Consider the following 19,132-nt stretch of genomic DNA (forward strand, 5'->3'; position numbering starts at 1 on the left):
CTATAAGGCCATCCTATCTTTGTAGCTCTCTCTATTTGCCACTAATAGCCACCACATCTGGTGGATACTTCTCAAAGAACACAGAGTACTTTGTGAACTAGGAAACGCAACCTCTTATTTTACACCTTTGGCACGGAAGGGGTAACCACTTAAACCGTATACTGTACATACTGAGCTGTATCGTCTGCTAGTATTTCCATGTAAAACAATTCTCGGCCGACCAGCAATCTCACTATTCGGAGCAGTGCGTTTTGAGCTTGTAGATTTGATATTTTTGGTGGGTGTTCGCCCCGCTATAGGATTCATGTGGTAAACATATCTAACCCTTACATATCCTGGCTACCTTTCTGATACATTATTATTTGCAGGAAGAGTGTCATTGTTTTCTGTAGATTATAATTTATTATGTTGTTCTACCTTTAATCAAGCAGGGTAATTAACGTAACTGTAGCCTATTATAGCTATGTATTCATGTTTTATGTATGACATACTACATTGTCACTTTCATTTGATTGTTGCTGCTGTAAAATGCATTTTTACAGTCATGAAAAACTGGACAGAATAGTTGTCCTGGGAAATGTTATGTGCATAACCAGTAATGATTGCGAATTAGGCTTCCGTATGGTAGGAATGGGTCGGGGGTGTTGTACAGTTTGTACATTGTATATACGGTTGCAAAGTTGCATCAAATGAATATAAAAGATTCAGCCAGTATAGCTGTGTGTTTTATAATGACACACTTGAACACGGCCATCTGCACAAATGCGGCCTACCCAGTCTGATTTGTTTGTCAAGGTGACTCAAACATGAGTGCACTGAGATGTGATTACACTTGCATTGAATATAACTAGTTTCAATAAATAGTGTAGCCTCGCTGTCAAGTGAAAGCCCAAGCAGTTAAAATGCTTTCCTATTGCTGGTCGGTGGGTCACACATAATAGCATCCTTTCAGCACTGCAAGGGAGAGGTCCCTATTTTTACTGTACAGATTGACCATTATTATTTGAACAATATTTGCACAGCATATTGCCACTTTATATTTTGCACTAAGTATTGCTGATTGTATTGTTTATTGAATTCATTGTAACTGAACATTTTGTGTTATTTCCTGTCCATCTGAGCTGGCCACTCGGCTAACTACCGTAGTTCCTGTGGAGACAGAAATGTTTGGTGGTAATCATGAGGTGCAGGTGCAGTGTGTAATTGAGTGCATTAGAGACTACTAGAGCTACTAGAGCGGTGCCCCTTTCATGCCCATATATGGAGTTCCTTGTCAGGCATGCCCAAATATGGAGTCTATGTCAGAACAATCATTGTGATGTCAGAACAGGCCAGCTCCATATATGGAGATATAAGGGTGATCAGGTCCAGAACCCGGGCAGAGGCTTTTGTGCTGGTTCTGGACTTGACACCGGACATTGCACTTCCTGTGGGGATGTGGAATGTGTGTGTAGTCGGTGGGTCGAGCGGTTCTCGAGTTACGTGGATTACAGACGTACACACGTACGTACGTAACGTACACACAGAGACTTGGTGCATTGACAGACAGACAGACAGACAGACAGACAGACAGACATGCAATATGTATGAGAAGTGTAATATATGTAATGTTGAGGGATGATTGAAAGCTGGACCAAGTCAGGATACCAGAGGGGGTTTGTGATGTGTATTTAGAGTTGCTAATGGTTTGTTGTAGTAGTAAGGAGACTTCTAATATATTTGTGGGGCTTAAGGGTGTTTACATTTTTATATTTATAGTATTGTATGTTTTAGAACATCCTTTGAATTGTGCAGTCAACTCAAAGGCTAGAGATGTGAGTGAATAAGAGCTGCATGTGTTCTTTTGGTTTGGTTATTTTGGTCAAGTGGCAAATGAGGTATTTTCACACTCTTAAACCATCCAAAACATGGTAGGGATACAAAAACCTTTATAATATGCAACACAAGTCAATAGAGGGCTGCGCTCTCATGTATTGCTCTAGTAGTCTATTTGAAGTAAACGGTATCTGAGCACGTTACTGTATGAGTGTGTGGCTCTGTATTTTCTTTGAATAATTCAGGTCAGCACTTCGCAAAATGACTGGGTATGTAACTTACATAAGCATTCATTTCATTTATAGAAATAGTCACATAATTAGAGTGCAATGATAACAATGTAGTGCATAAACAACAACTAGGATACCTGGTACTGTAAACTTAACATCTGTCAAAACATCATGCTATCTACTGTAAATAACATTCTTATTATTGTGCTCAAGTGAGACTAACCTAAACTAGAACTGCACTCTGTCGAGTGCCTACTTGCTTGTTGCACACTAGTAGGCTATAAATGGCCTACTAGTGCGCAAGCAGAGCGTGCAAGTACTGTAGACCGCTATAAACGTTCAAATCTCAGCCTCTCTGTGAAAGAACGTTTGCAATATTGAATTATTAGGTTTAGCTATTTGCTATGTACCTTGCTTTTGGAGGAAAAAACGTAGTATTTTGAAGTATGGTAATGATTACTTATGCCTGTTATGGCAGTGGTGTCAGATTACATACATGTATACATAGGGGCATTACCTTTAGTCCACCCGACACTGAAACATGTCATCGTTACGTCACCATTCGATAACCAATTATACCCTGGCATTGGTACATATATTCATCACGTCATATGCTCATATGTCTATATGTATATGTCTATATGTATGTATATGTAATTTCTGAGTTGGTTAGTGGTATAATGTGGTTACTCGGGTGGTTTGATGCGTATGTCCCTTTAATCCACCCGACACTGAAACATATCATCATTATGTCACCATCGTAAACCAATTATACCCTGGCATTGGTACATATCTTCATCACGTCATGGGACATACTCTTCGTAGCATGACGGAAAACATACCTGCACGGTCTGCTTCCGTATGTCCCGTGCCAGCATATGACGTCATATCATATGCTGCTAAGGGACATTGGTACATATCTTCATCACGTCATGGGACATACGCTTCGTAGCATGACGGAAAACATACCTGCACGGTCTGCTTCCGTATGCACCGTGCAAGCATATGACGTCATATCATATGCTGCTAAGGGACATACGCATCGTAGCACCTGACTGATAACATTACTTGCACGCTCTGCTTGCACAAGTAACAACTTAACATGTAAACAGGTAACCAACATAGATCTGCATACTAGCGTCTATTAAAAAAGGTGATAAGAATGCAAGGGCAAGAGGAGTGCTACGTGATGTAGAGTCTAAAATGAGGATTGAGTTTATTCCACCGCTTGGGAGCCAGGAGGGAGAAGAACAGTGTAGCGTGTGGATCATTTTCATACTGAAAAACTATTATTAAAACATAATCCTTCACATGTGAGCTCTTATTTGGGCCGGGGGTACATCTTACCTTTCTACTTGATGGTGAATCATAGAATAGAACTGTGACTCCAGTCTCCCCTATTATCACATCAGCCAGGCAGGCACTGAAATGCGTGCCTCTCTCTCTTCACACACAAAAGGCTGATTTCTCTCATCTTGAGTTCAATGCTTCACCTATTCACTTGCAATGAGTTCTGGGATAGGAGTCTGGCTAGAGATTACTCAAAATAAATAATATCATCATTACGTTTTGATTGCTACTTTTTGTTCTAAAACACCACGGAGCAGCTGTCGATGTTTTAAATTTCAAACTGATTAGGGAATATGGAAGGATTGTTGTTGATGTATTTAACTAAAGTAAAACACAAATCAGAGTTCTCATGTGAAGGATTATTTAATGTATTAGCACTGCACTAGAGAGAAGCCCTTTTGAAATGGAAGGAAATTATATTATTTATTATAACTTTTTTTAAACCAAGCTGGGACCAGTCATCGCTGCTAGTATTATTATAATAATACAATAATAAAACATTCCAATATGTAGAGTGAAGAGTACAGAGCTAATGAATCCAAATGAACAAAGAATACGTCAGGTGTCCCCCAGGGCTACTTTGTACGCTTTTATTTCCCTCTGCACCAAATTCCTTTACCAAAAATAGCAGATGTAAAACTCACGGCGCAATTTGACACGTTGTGAGCTTGTAGATCTGCTATGCTCGCCAATATGCTGTCATATTGGTCTAATAGGTCGGCCCCCTGCGGGGGCTCTCCCCGGCAGTGGCTTGAATTATGGCATAATTATAGACGGATAGTTCCGGTCCTTGATTATGATTGGCTGAGCCATGTTCAAAGCCTTTGTAAAATGCTCTATAAACACATACAGTATAGTGCGACTGCATGTCTGCATTACTGCACCAAAGGTGTGTTTACAATATCCACTGTTCGGTACTATACCTTCCATGGATTTGCATAGCAACTTCCTTGTTTGTGCAGGCAGTCAGGGGCTAGTCTTGTACATATTATTAATTATTGCTGTGAAATTGTTACTAAAAATCACACCCGCGTGAAGTGAGGGGCGCTAATATATTAAAGTCTAACTCATGTTGATTAGGTGATGTAATGGTGATGTAAAACATCACGGTGCCAACATAAACATTAAATGCCATTAACAATAAAGAGACAGTATGATGTAATGAGTTACAAAATGACGTTTTCCCTTCATTGTCAATGGCGTTTATTAAACAAACATTGAACTATAGACAAACATTAAACCTGTATATAGGAGGGGCTAGCGCCCCTCAAATACTGTGTATGCACGTGTACCCTATACCGGAGTTCCCAGGGCTCTTATACTAGGCCACCTCCTTATTTCCCTCTACACAAATCTCTAGTAGGGAGGGACTCAGGAGGTTTGGGTTCATGTGGTTAAGTGGGATATAAAAGCAATAATGCAGGGCTGTGGTTTGCAAGGATTTTAGAACAGCTACGGTGGTTCACGTCATGCCTAAAACACCCCTTAGCTGATGTAAATCAATGTAAACCCCATGCAGCCTCTTGGAGCTTACTGCTTTATAATAAGATATACCTTTCCTGTACCTCATCTCTTTTCTACGTCATCAGGAGTTTGCTTCGTGACACCCAATACATTTTAGTGTATGAACAATAGGCTACTTATCCAAATTCTATTTCCCTATCAAGTTGAAAGTTACATTGTATTATTTCAAAATGTTTCAATTGTTCTGTAACAGTACTTCATTGATCAATATTTTTTTTTATCTGAGCACAGCTGAATTTAGCTTTTATTTTATTTTATGCTGTGGTTGGTTCAACCTCATCTTTGAATTTCTTCTGCATGCTTCACACGCACGCAAAACAAATGCGACTAGAACGGCGCCTCCATACGCTGATTGGGTAATAAGCTGCTGCCATAGTAAATCTGATGTTAATTTCACACAGATTGCGACCACAAATTGTAGGAAAATGACAGCTGCTTGCGCTGTACCTTTTAATGCATGTAAATCTGGCCCTAAACTTACATTTACCTGTGTGGTTTGAATTTCTATTGCATGTGATCATTTAAATGTAACAACTTAAATTTATAGCTCTAATTTTTTGTGTGTGTGCCATGACCATGTGGCATTTCATGCTTAAACCCAATATTGACGGGGTCCCCCAGGCCTCTGCACTAGGCCCCTACACACGCACACACGCACATGCTTTTGAGCTGTCATATCGATCGTATCCTCGTATGTCAATCAGAGGAACTAATGGAGGAAATTGTCTTCTTATCCCCGGGCAAAACACTGAAACACCATAACGCCATATCGCTGGCAGGATTATTCATCAATATGGTCTCTCTCCTACTGATTCTCAACTCCTCACTTTCCTCGCAAGGAATGTGTGCAAATTTAATTAGTTAGTGCAGCACAAAAAATATGTTAGAACAATAACTGCATTAACTGTCAGTAACTGCAGACAGATATGTAGTTTGGGAAGCTGCAGTGTTCTCACAACCGTGCCACAACCATATGGCACGCACGCACGCACGCACGCACGCACGCACGCACGCACGCACGCACGCACGCATGCACACACGCACGCACGCAACACACACACTTGAAAATGCATGCAAACCACCAGCTTGCACCTGTCTCCCAGCACGCACAAATGCAAACTCATACACAAACGGACACACAGCAAACTCATACACAAACAGACAGACACACACACACACACACACACACAGACACACACAGACACACACACACACACACACACATGCATACGCATGTCCACAAGTGTTTGGCCAGATTTTTATTTGCATACGTCGACTTCCGAAAGGGAACTAATAGAGTGGATGACTGACGGACGGACGGACGGCCGAATAAACGGAGAGAGAGGGAACGTTGAAAGAACTTATCAACCCCAGCTATGTGGTGGGGTTTGCAGTGTGACTGTCTCATTCCACAGGGCCACAGATCTCATAATAAAACTAGAAAAAGTGCCCTTCTGGGCACAGGTCTCCACCAGGAGGATAGGAGTGTGTGTGATGTTTGGCAAAATGTTTAGGAGTGATATAAACATGTTTGTTTGTTTTTTGCAACAATTTTCTTCATTTTGTTGAGGAAATGCAGAGCCAGATCACTCATAGCATCTCTGAGGATTGAATTCTGGATGAGCAGGACATGTGCAGCATTTTGTACAAAACGGGCCACTCCTGAAAACTTTGGAAGGCAATCTTAGCCAATCAGTGTAGAATCGGAGAAATCAAACAGCCTCGTCTTGATCACATGACTACAGAGATCATGTATACCGATTTGCATGAGATTTGGATGAAATCTGTGCGACTAATATAAACAATGTGTTTTGCAGAAATCGGCCTCATGGTAGCGATATAGCCGGCAGATGTGAAGGGATGCAGGGAAAATGTTTTTCCATGCCTCTAGGGAGTGCGCGTACAAAGTTGTACACAGAACGATGGTTATAGGTAAAAACAGGAATTGCCCTGTTATAGCGCCACCATGAGGCTGGTTTGGAAAATAAATAGTGGCATGTCGTCCTCAGTGGAAATGTGCGTGTATAATTTCACGGAAATTGCACACTGTGTTTGTGATTTGTGGCATTTTGTTCGAAACGGACCAATCATGTGAGCTTTGGAAGCGAATTTTAGCCAATCAGGAAGGAAGATGGCAAATGGTGCAGATCCGTGTTGATCACATGACTATGGAGATAGTGTATACCGAATTGTGTGATGTATGGATAAAATGTGTACGAGTAATCTACAGAAATGTGTTTTGCCTAAATCGGCCTCATGGTGGCGCTATAACAGGCCGTTGAGGAATATTTGGGGCAGAGGTTCGTTGTTGGCATCCAGGGAGTGTGTGTGCAAAGTTTGGCATGGATCAGGCCAACGGTGCCGGAGATTAGCTGGTAACAGACGGACGGAAGGAAGGAAGGACGGACGGACGGACGCACACACACACACACGGATGGAGTGCAAAACATTCTCTCTCCCCATGCCTTCGGCCTGGTGGAGACAAAAACATCACATGGGTAGTTTGAACTGGCAGGAACAGATTAAGCCCAAGCTGTTATCTCTTTAAAGAGCTCTCTGCATTCCGGCTGGCCAGGAGCCTGTTTACAGCGAGGCTGTGCGGGCGCGCGTGCATGTCTGTTTGTGTGTGAGTGCGTGTGTGTGTGTGTGTGTATTCAGCCACGTACAGGAGAGGACCTGACGGACGACGGGCTCTGTTTGGTCTCCAACACTGATTTATATTCCTAAATAAGCGTAATAACAATAAAACGCCAACCACCAACACACTGTTATTTGTGATTTACAGGCTGATGCCGCTCTCCTAATAAACCCATATTTACCCCCTCCCTCTCTTCTACTGCCCACACTCTGTGTCCCTCCTTCTCTGCACTCCGTCTCCAAATCAAACGGTATACAGTATGTGATACTTGGAGTCAGAGGTTGTGGCAATAATTATTTTATATACACAGGCATTTATTTCTCTTTGGAACGACCTGCCTTCTGTGTGTCAGGCAGTCTCAATTTAAACCTCCCTTTAAAAACAGTGTGAGAATACGGTCATGGAAAAAACCCACAGTGCTACTAGTGATGCACTTTATTTGTTGCAGGGATTTTATTTGTTTTATTTTTTTGGTGTTTTTGTATTTTGTGAGTTCATTTATTACATTAGGACCATGTTGGAAATAAGCGTTGTATTACGTTTATGTACATCCTGGGTTGAAGTTACATGAAGTCGAAACTTTTATGTCGTATTTCTTCTACCAAACTAAAACCAGTCAATGAATCCGTCTCTCTCCCTTTCTCTGTCACACAGAGTTACCCAGCAGTCCCGGCGGCCAGTTCACCTTCCGCCCGCTGCCCCCGCCTCCTCCACCACCGCACGCCTGCACCTGCGCCCGCCCGGCGCCGTACGCCCAGGTGAGCAGTGGCAGAAAGTAACTAAGTACATCTACTTAAGCACTGTACCTATTGAGTACAATTGTTGAGGTGTTTGTACTTAACTTTAGTATTTCCAATTTCCAGTACTTTTACTTCTACTCCCCTACATCTCATCTCAGAGGCAAATATTGTACTTTTGAATCCACTACATTTATTTGAACACTTTATTTACTAGTTACTTTGTTTGTAGATGTTGATTATTATTACAAAACATACACTTTCAGCCCTATATACATGTTGGCCATTTGAAAATAGCCAATCTACAAGCTCACAATGCATTGCGATGCGATGCATATGTGAGCTTGTAGATCTGCTATTTTCAAAAGAATATTATACATTTGAAAACTTGAAATGGGACATTCTGCACAATGAGTACTGTTACTTTTGGCACTTTAAGTAAACTTTTGAATCCAAAACGTTTGTACTTTTACTCGAGTGCATTTTGAACGCCGGACTTTTACTTAACACCTTGGAGGCGCAAGACAGAGATCACTGTCAAGTTCAAGTGCCCGGTCAGTTGCCCGAGACGGAGATTGATAAAAACGACGGAGATTAATGATATCAAAACCGGTCGCATCGCTCCACAGCCTAGGAGCGCTTGTTGCCCAATCCTCTGTGTTGCACAACAGTGACACGTCATCGAAAATGTTCCCTGCCTGTTTAGCGGACGACAACAAAAATCTTAAAACGTTCATAACTCGCGATCTAAATCATCCCGTCTAATTATGAAAAAAGATCCTGTGTTAGACGGCGCTCCGCGGTCCAGTCGCTAGTCGCGATAGATTTATTCTTACCTCCCGTTGTTGTCGATCGACTCTAGAGTGGTGTGGCTATTGTTAGCTGCTACACAGACATTCACAACAACTTGCGGTCCGCCGGTAAAAGTGGTCCGGGCGCTATAAACGATGGGCACATTTTATTAGTGGATTAAATAGGCCCGAGCCCTCAAGGTGTTAACTAACAGTTCTTTTCCCCACCACTGGCCCAGGTGAGCCTGCAGAGGAAGACTATGCCTGCGCAGCGCTGCCACCAGGCCAGCCAGGGTTGCGGCCAGGGGGGGCCAGACGGAGGCTCCGGAGGCAACACCACGGATCCCGCACACCTCCACAACAGCTGGGTACTCAACAGTAACATCCCCCTGGAGACCAGGTGAGACGACGGGACCGCTATACGGAGCTCAGCATCTGGACATCGTCAAACCCTTTTAACCTTGCGTTGAGGCTAACCGTAGTTTTAATAAAACTGGTTGTAATGTTCTGAATGGTGCTCCCTATACTGGGGAGTGGGGGTGAGGGGGGAGGACAGAATTGTATCTATCTATCTATCTATCTATCTATCTATCTATCTCTATGAAGTAAGTAGATTTTCATTTTATAGTATATTGTGGCTGTCGGGCAGAAACCTCATCCCTGCGTTTTGAGCTTGTAGATGTACTATTTGTTTGCTCTTTTTTTTTACATGTATTTTGGCCACTTTGCACGTACATATTTTCTCACGTTTTGTCCGGAATATTTTGGGTCAAAACAAAGCAAGCAAACAAACAAACCTTAATGAGCCTTTTAATGTCGTTTTTAGTGAAATCACAGTGCTATTAGAACTGACTTCTGAGTTTCATCGAAATCCATGAAACATGAAAAGACAACCATGCCGCCTGTGAGTCACTTGATCAAAGAACATTCCTGAAATGCACCGAGTTGGCTGATTCTATTTTATTATTTTATTTATGTTCTAACACGGTGCCTTGAGGAAAATCATATTTTTTGCAGATTAAAGGCATTGTTAAGACAGACATGCTTGGCAGTGCATTGAGGGCATGTCTGCCCAGCTCTCTGGGGTATCGTTACCTGACCCTCCGTATAGCGCTCAGATGAAAGACAACACAGAAGCCCCCTGGCTTGTCAGATCCTGTCTGTTCTCCTGCCCTGCACCATCTTCCAAAAAAAGATACAAGGACGATAGCGTCTTTTTTTCTTTTTCTTTTTTTTCCGGACACGCTCAGCACTCAGCAACTCTTTATTGAAGGAGTTCATTCGGTGTGCAGCTGGTGTTGTTACAGTAAAGCCACTGCTTAAGCCACTGCTTATCGATGCAGTACTTAAAGCTGCAATGCAAAACCTTACTTATTGACTAAAAATGTTATTGTAACCAATCAGTGAGCATACCTATTTACACGTGCAACGTCGCACATCGACGGTGGGTGCTGCTGGGCCAATAAAGCCTACCTCCTTCCATTTGTATGTTCTTAAGCATGCCTACGGTATATCAATTTGTTTGGGTTAAGAAGGGATATTTTTTCCTATATTGACTGAGTGGCATAATCTTGTTCTCTCATACGAGACATAAAAGGATTGCAGATTTAATATTCGTAATGGTTCTTTTACATCATCGTAGATTAAGGAACAAAGGAGAACTGCTTAATAACAGTGCTTTACTATTCTCTTACATTTTATAGCCTAACAGAATATCATTTCTTCAGCAGTTCCTCAGCAATATTATTCAATATTAGAGACATAATCATCAGTCATCAGTCATAATTAGCCTAGCAAACTCAGTGCAGTGTATCTGAGGCTCTGATGCGGCTTGCCTGCAGTGGAGAAAAAACAGATTAGGCCTACATAGGGCCAAAAACAGCGCCTGCAGCTACTTAGCCTCGGTCCCAGGCTTACTTATCTGCGAAAAGAAAAGCCTGGTCACAACGTAAGGCAGAGAAGCTATCGGCGGATGTATCCTCCGGAACATCCGTCAGATGTATTTCCCGACCAATCACAACACTTGTTTCATTTCCTTGGGCGATACTTCCGCTAAAATCCCGCAACTTCCGCCCAAACAAATGATAGTCTTTATAGTGTAGGTCTTGCCCAGGGTGGCAGCTACTAGGGTTGGGATCCTTAAAGGACCATGCACTTCACCACTTTTCATCTATCTTCATATAATAGGTCCTCACTAATAATCATGATAAAATGGCACGATTTTTTTCCTACTCAGTCTGTGTCTCATAGGAGGGCTGTGGGCAGTTTAGAAACCGTCCTCCAGTGACATCATCATTAGGCAGATTTTTTTTAACAAGATTTTTTTACAAAAAGAACGATGGCTTCCATTTTCGCATTGCAACTTTTCAGGACTAGAAACCTTGCAGTTTCTATTAGCTTGTATTCCCATCGATGATGTCACTGGAGGACGGTTTCTGAACTGCCCACAGCCCTCCTATGAGACACAGACCGAGTAATCATGATTATTAGTGAGGACCTATTATATGAAGATAGGTTGAAAAGTGGTGAAGTGGTCCTTTAACGATTCCGGTATCTTAACCATTCCTTCTTAACCGGATTTGATTGCACTTCAAGTTAAATTCATAAGTTTGTTGGCATGCCTATTTTGGGCATGTTATTATTATTATATATAATAATAATAATATTATATATTATTATTTAAAAATAAATCACACCAACGTGTGAACTGAGCGGTGCGACAGTGCCACTTTAGGTCAACCAGCGGTATTGCAGCTGTCCGTACTCAAATAGACATATGGACAGACACACATCCGTACTCAAATAGACATATGGACAAACAGACACACATATAGCTGTTCATTGACATCTGTACTCAAATAGACATACGGACAGACAGACACACATAGCTGTTCATTGGACCGGTTAGGCACCGCTCAATAATACCATGAAGGCTCAGTGTTTAAGTAGCCGGCCCAGGTTCCAATCCAACCCCAGTCCCATCTCTTCCTCCTGACATCTCCTGTCCCCTTCTTCTGTCGCCATCAAATACAGGCGTGTTGCATTGTAAGTCCATGGCATGGAAAGATTTAGTCATGAATCAACAAAAGTTGAATTTTCCTGCTTATTTTCCATTCCATAAAATGGTATACACAGTACAATAACAGCAGTGTGCAGACTGATATATATATTTATTTTTTTGCGAGGAGCTGCTAAATATTGATCTGGTCCATCTGGACAAAGTTAGGCCCACACACTGATGAATTAGAATTTTGGATTCATATAATATTTACTGAAGACCATGCCAATCAAATAAATATTCCACATTCTTCATTCATATTCACTATACTGCAGTCAAGGATCTTCCTGGGGCCCACACAAACCCACACAAACCCACACAAAACATACAAAATGCTAACTTGTTTAGAAATGCAATATTGTTATGTTTATGTTTGCAATTTTGCACAGGCCTTCTATTTCAATAGCTTGTTGGAATGGCACGTTCCTCCTCTGCCGCTAGCAGCTGGCACACGGAAATGGTGATGAACTTGCTGTGGTCAAGTTTAATATGCTGGGCTCTCCTTCGCCCATACTGTACATTCATTATATTCTGGTAAAACTGCTGCCTTGTTTGGAGAAACAGTCTTTATCATGTGGAGTAAACACTCCAAGAACTCCCAAGTAAAAAATGTCCTGGGTAAAAGTACAAAATGATTGCCTTTAAATATACTATTTAGAAAAGAGTCAATATACCTGCCACAATGCAACGCGTGAACTTGTTAGATGCATTTTCAAATCATTGTACTGCAGTGCAGTACAAAGTACAATAATTATTGTACTTTACTTGAGTATTGATTGAACATACTCACCCACATTAACATATGTGGATGTACTCAAGAACGACGCAGGAGCACAAAACACCAACGAGCTGGCCAGATGTGTGGAGAACCGTGATGACTGGAAGCAACGATGGAGGGCTCGCCTGAGGACGACGTAGATACTCAAGTAAAGTAAAAGTACCCAAATATTGTACTTGGGTACAGTACTTGAGTAAATTGTCAACCTCATGGAGGCATAGAGCGGTCGCTTGGGAAACAAATGGTTGCCAGTTCAATCCCCAGCTCCCCCAGTGTTAACTGTCGAGGTGTCCTTAAGCAAGACACTTGTGATTTAACCTGAATGGGTGAATTTTGCCCGTGTTTAGTGATAGAGTGAGAGTTTTTCACAGATTTTGCCCCACTATGATAGGGAAAAATATAGCCAAGTTTAGTGATGGTGTGACAAAAAGGATGTTTAGTGTTCTAGGGTTAAGGCACTATAGGCCTATTTATGATGATGCTCAATGTTTTGATGGATTTCACCTATGCAGTGATGGTATTGAAGTATCAAAGAATGGACATACTCAAGTATAGTAATGGTACCTAAACATTGCACTTAGCGTAAGTGGAGTAGGTCTACTTAAGTAAATGTGCCAGGCACTGCTGATAAGGGCTTTATACTTGTGGGAATGGTTGAATGAAGTAAAATGTATGCACACTTTAGTTAGTTGTTCATAAGAGAGACAGAGCGAGAGAGAGAGAGAGAGAGAGAGAGAGAGACACAGAGAGAGAGAGAGAGAGAGACAGACAGAGACAGAGAGAGAGAAAGAGAGAGAGAAAGAGCTGTAAATGACATGAGGGACAAGGCAGAAGAGCTTTCTATGCCATCAAAAGAAACATTAAGTTAAACATCCCAATACAAACCTGGCTAAAGATACTAGACTCTGTTATAGAACCCATTTCCCTCTATGGTTGCGAAGTCTGGGGCCCACTTGCCGATCAAGAACCGGACAAATGGGATAAACACCAAATTGAAACTGCATGCAGAATTCTGCAAATCCATTCTCCGCATCCAATGGAAAACACCAAATAACGCATGCAGAGCAGCATTAGGACGATACGCACTAATTATCAAAACCCAAAAGAGAGCATTGAAATTCTATAAACACCTAAAGGAAAGTGAACCGGACACGTTCCACCAAAAGGCCCTCACATCACCTCAGCCAGCTAGTTCTGGGACTAACACAAGCACAACCACCAGACAGAAAACAAACGGGACTACACCAAATCATAAGAAAACAAACTGGAAAAGATCTACTCAAAACCAGAGAAAATGGAATGCTATTTAGCTCTAAACAGAGAATACACAGTAGCAGAATACTTGATTTTTGCCGACACATATATTTTTTATGGCGTGGCTACTGTTGGGTGAACTGTCTAGATAGAAGTAGATCTGTGTGTGTGTGTGTGTGTGTGTGTGTGTGTGTGTGTGTGTGTGTGTGTGTGTGTGTGTGTGTGTGTGTGTGTGTGTGTGTGTGTGTGTGTGTGTGTGTGTGTGTGTGTGTGTGTGTGTGTGTGTGTGTATGTGTGGCTTATCTCCCAACCACTGGACTAATTAGTATATTAACAAGAGCCTGTGACTAAATATAATTGGACCCATTGTAACACAGGTTCTTTTTTTCCATTTTCGGTTTTGGATTTAAACATACAAGGTTTTCACCCGACAGCAACAATATTTGGGGAGAGTTTGTGAGAGTCCCGGGAAACCCAACGCAGCACTCGCCACAGAAACCCAACGCAGCACTCGCCACAGAAACCCAACGCAGCACTCGCCACAGAAATAATAATTGGTCCGAGAGTGATCTGCTACGAGCTCATTTGTTAGCTTGTCTTTGAGGGGATGCGGCAAGGCGAGAAATGATCTGTTTGCATGTTTAATGAGCGTTTTCTACAACGCCAGGGTCCTGTGTTCATTGAGTGAGGATGAAGATTGGCAGGCTGCCAAGCTAGCAGAAATGGTTTTTAATAAGATATGAATCAGGCCATAATTAGATGTTCTCTCATTTAAGGCAAAGGGAGAATAAAATTAGATACAATGGCGATTAAAATTAATCATCGTCAGGATGTGAAAGGACATGTCTGCGGTGAATTTTAATTATGTGACCTGTCTATGTCACCAGATAAGATCAAATCAAATGCCATATTTGACAAAATATGTTAGAATTCAGCAGATTTGGTTTCAGGTCAGTTTAAACTAAACATATTGACTTGAGACAAAAACAGGAAAATCTTTCTGCCAGCTATAGTGCACGGGGGGGGCACAGGTCTCCTAGCCTGGCGCGGCCAGACTCATAGCGAGGGTTCACTGATGTTTCCTCCCCGCATATGAGTCTGGACTCGGGCTCATTGACAGAGAGTATGCGGAAGCTGGAGAAATCAGAAAATGATCGCGGCCAATCAGTGACTGCGTTTCAACGGCAGTCCGTACAACAGTGAAAAGCAGCCTCTGATTGGTTCATGTGTATATGGTGACGTAACATTCATGCTGCAGTACTTTCAAAACAACAATGGCTGCCCTCAACGCAACAAGTTTAAAAGTTTACACAGAAACGATAAGAACAGCAGTTATTTCAGATATAGACTCTGACATATATCCGACATATCTCGCTCACGTATAAAGTAGAAACTATTAAACAGACCTTGTTGTTTTTAGCGTGGTTGCCGTGGTATGAGGAGCGGACCAGCGCACTGTGTGGTGACGTCAGCTTTTTGTTACGCTGATTGGCTAGATGGATCTGTCTGTCAAGGCAACTACTAACGCCCACTTTTCAAGCTGCCTATGGCCGAAGTCCAGACTCATATGCGGGGAAGAATCTTCAGTGAATCCCCGCTATGAGGCTGGCCAAGCCAGGCTACAGGTCCCCACCAGACCAGGTCAGGTTGTGGCCTCCTGGTGGCCAATGTGAAAAGGGTGCCATTTCTTCTTACGCCTTTGATGGCAATTGGATGATTTGAGGCATTTTGTTCCAAAATGTGTTTTGCAAAAATCCACCTGTTGGTGGCGCTATAATTGCACGCTGCGTTCACGATTTGAGGCTTTTTGTTCAAAAAAAGTCAATGTTAGCCAATTAGGGTGGAAAGCCAATGTTAGCTAATTAGGATGGAATATGAAATATCGGACACTTACAGATCCATCTTGAGGACATGACTATAGAGATATTGTGTAATGATTTGCGGGATTTTTGGACATAATCTAGAGGAGTAATATCAAAAAATGTGTTTTACAAAAGTCGGCCTCCTGGTAGCGCTATAAAAGGCAGATGCGAAAAATGTAGGTCAAAAGTTTGTCCTTGGCCTCTAGTGAGTGTACATGCAACGTTTCACGCAGATCGGTGCAGTTATAGGTAAAAAAGGTGAACAGCTGCCTCATATTGGCACTATAACAGGCCGTTCTGAAATGTGGGGCAGAGGTTCATCTTGGCATCCAGGGAGTGTGTGTGCAAAGTTTGGCATCGACCAGGTTAACGGTGCCGGAGATTAGCTGTACGCAGATGGACGGACAGACACGGACAGACGGTCGGACGGACACACGGACAGAGTGCAAAACATACTCTCCCCATGCCGTCGGCTGGTGGAGAGCACTGGAGACAATAACGTATTATATCATTAAGATGCATTTTCTGAAGTGCAAAGGGAGTGTGCTTTGGACTCAATTTAGATCCTTTCCTTGAAGCTATAACCATATCTGCTAATAAAATAACTCTCTCTCAGGTTCATACTTCTGATCTATAGATATCGTTTTATATTGTACTACATGGTGCTGGTATTACTCTCAGACGTGAGATTGCACAGTATAGTTATTAAGTATTTACTTTGACGTGCGTCGAGTCCGACTTGTGTTACATTACTACTACCTTTTTCAAACGAGACGCCGAGATGTAGAACAAAATCATATCCCCTCCCAAACGCGCTCGCCATTTCAACGGTCCTTATTTGATGAATCTGTATTGAAATGTATCGAGCAACTGTCAGCGGAGATTAAGATTGTTTGAAGTGTCCATGGATTTCCTATTGGCCGAGAGATCTGTTATGTTTCTGGAGGGGTCAGTCAGTGTAAGAGGCAGGATGCTCATATGGATATTCAATATATCTGACTACGTCTCTAGCTGGGTGTGTTAAGAGGATGAACAAATGTTCAGACTGTAATAAATCGACTGTCGTCCTCCTGCCTCCTCTCCTCTCCTCTCCTCTCCTCTCCTCTCCTCTCCTTGATTCACATTGAAGTAAACGCACACAATATGAGTATGCAGGTGAAAGTGTGTGTGTTTATAAACCCTCTTTTTTACAGTACACTATGCATGCACACACACACACACACACACACACACACACACACACACACACACACACACACACACACACACACACACACACACACACACACACACACACACACACACACACACGTACACAGAGAGAGAGGTAGACAGTCTGTGGGCCAGGGGGGCTCAGACCCCTGGAGAGGAGGAACTCTCATTTCTTCCTGTCTCAGGGGAAATCTGCCCTCCGTTATGAGTCTCCAGCTTCCTGGGCGTTGCCTCTGGATATTGTCTGCAGATCAAAGGAGAAAGTGAGCAGCACTGTTTTTAAGTTGCCCTGAATGGGGGGAAAAGACCTCCACAGTCTTGGATCAATGCCATTTTTCCCATTGTATAAAAACTGATTCCCTCGCTCTCATATCCTTCAGTAGAGAGTGCATGGGCTCCTCTGTTCGTCCAATGAGACGCTCTCATATCCTTCAGTAGAGAGTGCATGGGCTCCTCTGTTCGTCCAATGAGACGCACTCATTTGACATATCTGTGCGCGCACGCCTGTGTGTGCGTGCATCTGTGTCTATAAAAAAAAATGTAGAAAGAAAAGTAGGAAACCAAAGCAAAGCGAGTCATTGCTTTCCAACAAGCCCCGTTTATCACGAAACAAGGTTGGCTTCATGGCTGCAGACGTGTTGAAATATTTTGTTGTTGAATTATGTAACGCTAGCAACTCTGCTATATGCCTGCCAAAAATCAAATCAAATCATCGAACCAAGCGATCTCGTTTGTCACTCGCAAAATATATCTACTAGGCCTACCCAATTACAAACGCAAACAGTGGTTCTCAACCTTTTCTGGATCTTGAACATCTTGAGAAGTGTGAGTAGTGCGGCAGCACTAGCACAATGAAAACTCAATTTGTATTCCAATCCATCATGCTTCGTGACATCATGTGACATCATGGATACCCTTAACGGATACCATTAATATCCCCCCCCCCCCCCCCCCCCCATGCCAAAGCACCAGCCCTCGCCCAACAGTCTGCCGCCTGCCGTCACCCTCAGGGTGTCTTGCTGGTATTAATGTTATATTATCAAAAACATTTTTCTGTTTTGCCAATTATATGGGGCCCCACTTGCAATATCCTCACGGCCCCCATAGTGAGCCCCTGAGAACCACTGCAGTCCTCTCAACTAGTCTCATGTAGCCTCAAATGATTGGACATTGGGCTACTCATACTGTACATCTGCTAACATCTGCATTTAAAGTAGGCGCTAGAAACAAACCTACGCCTGCTGCTTTGAAAAGCGATCCTGATACTGTCCCAATATGAAGGACCGCCCTAAAGTCTTTAGTTTGTTTGTTGGTTAATTTCTGAGCGATGATAGGCAGACATGTCCGATCACATACTGTAGCTATGGGAGACTATCTCTCAGCTAACTAACATGGCAACATTTCCAACAGCGGAAAGAATGACGCTCAAATTCCTAGCATTTCATGAACATTGGGGCATTGGGGCGACTGTGACTCAAGAGGTAGAGCAGGTCGTCCAATGATCCATGGGTCGGCGGTTCGAATCCCGGCTCCTCCTGGCTACATGTCGAAGTGTCCTTGGGCAAGACACTGAACCCCAAATTGCTCCCGATGTGCTGGTTGGTACCTTGCATGGCTTCCGCCGCAATCGGTGTATGAATGTGTGTGTGAATGGGTGAATGTAATGCACATCTATGTAAAGCGCCTTGGATAAAGGCGCTATATAAATGCACCATTTACCATTTTACCTTTTATTACATTTCACAGTGTTTTGGCAGAATCAAATATTCAGTCATTTGTGTGTGTCTGTGTGCTGTACAGTATGTGTGTCAGTGTGTGTCCTACTCCTAAGTTCATCTCTGGCCTAGTTGACCTGCCACTGACCCTCTAGTCTCAGTATAGTA

The 19,132-nt window shown here is 42.6% G+C and overlaps 1 protein-coding gene across 1 annotated transcript in view; it reads left to right on the forward strand.

Annotated features, from left to right (window-relative positions):
* Positions 1–19,132, forward strand: part of tenm1 (teneurin transmembrane protein 1) — a 425,652-nt gene that overhangs the window by 157,554 nt on the left and 248,966 nt on the right. The window contains exons 4-5 of the mRNA XM_079512339.1: positions 8,212–8,315; positions 9,325–9,485. Coding sequence (XP_079368465.1) covers positions 8,212–8,315; positions 9,325–9,485 — 265 coding nt within the window. The remainder of the gene's footprint in view (positions 1–8,211; positions 8,316–9,324; positions 9,486–19,132) is intronic.

Source organism: Electrona antarctica, assembly GCF_951216825.1.
Source record: "Electrona antarctica genome assembly, chromosome: 1".
In the NCBI taxonomy this organism is placed as follows: domain Eukaryota; kingdom Metazoa; phylum Chordata; class Actinopteri; order Myctophiformes; family Myctophidae; genus Electrona; species Electrona antarctica.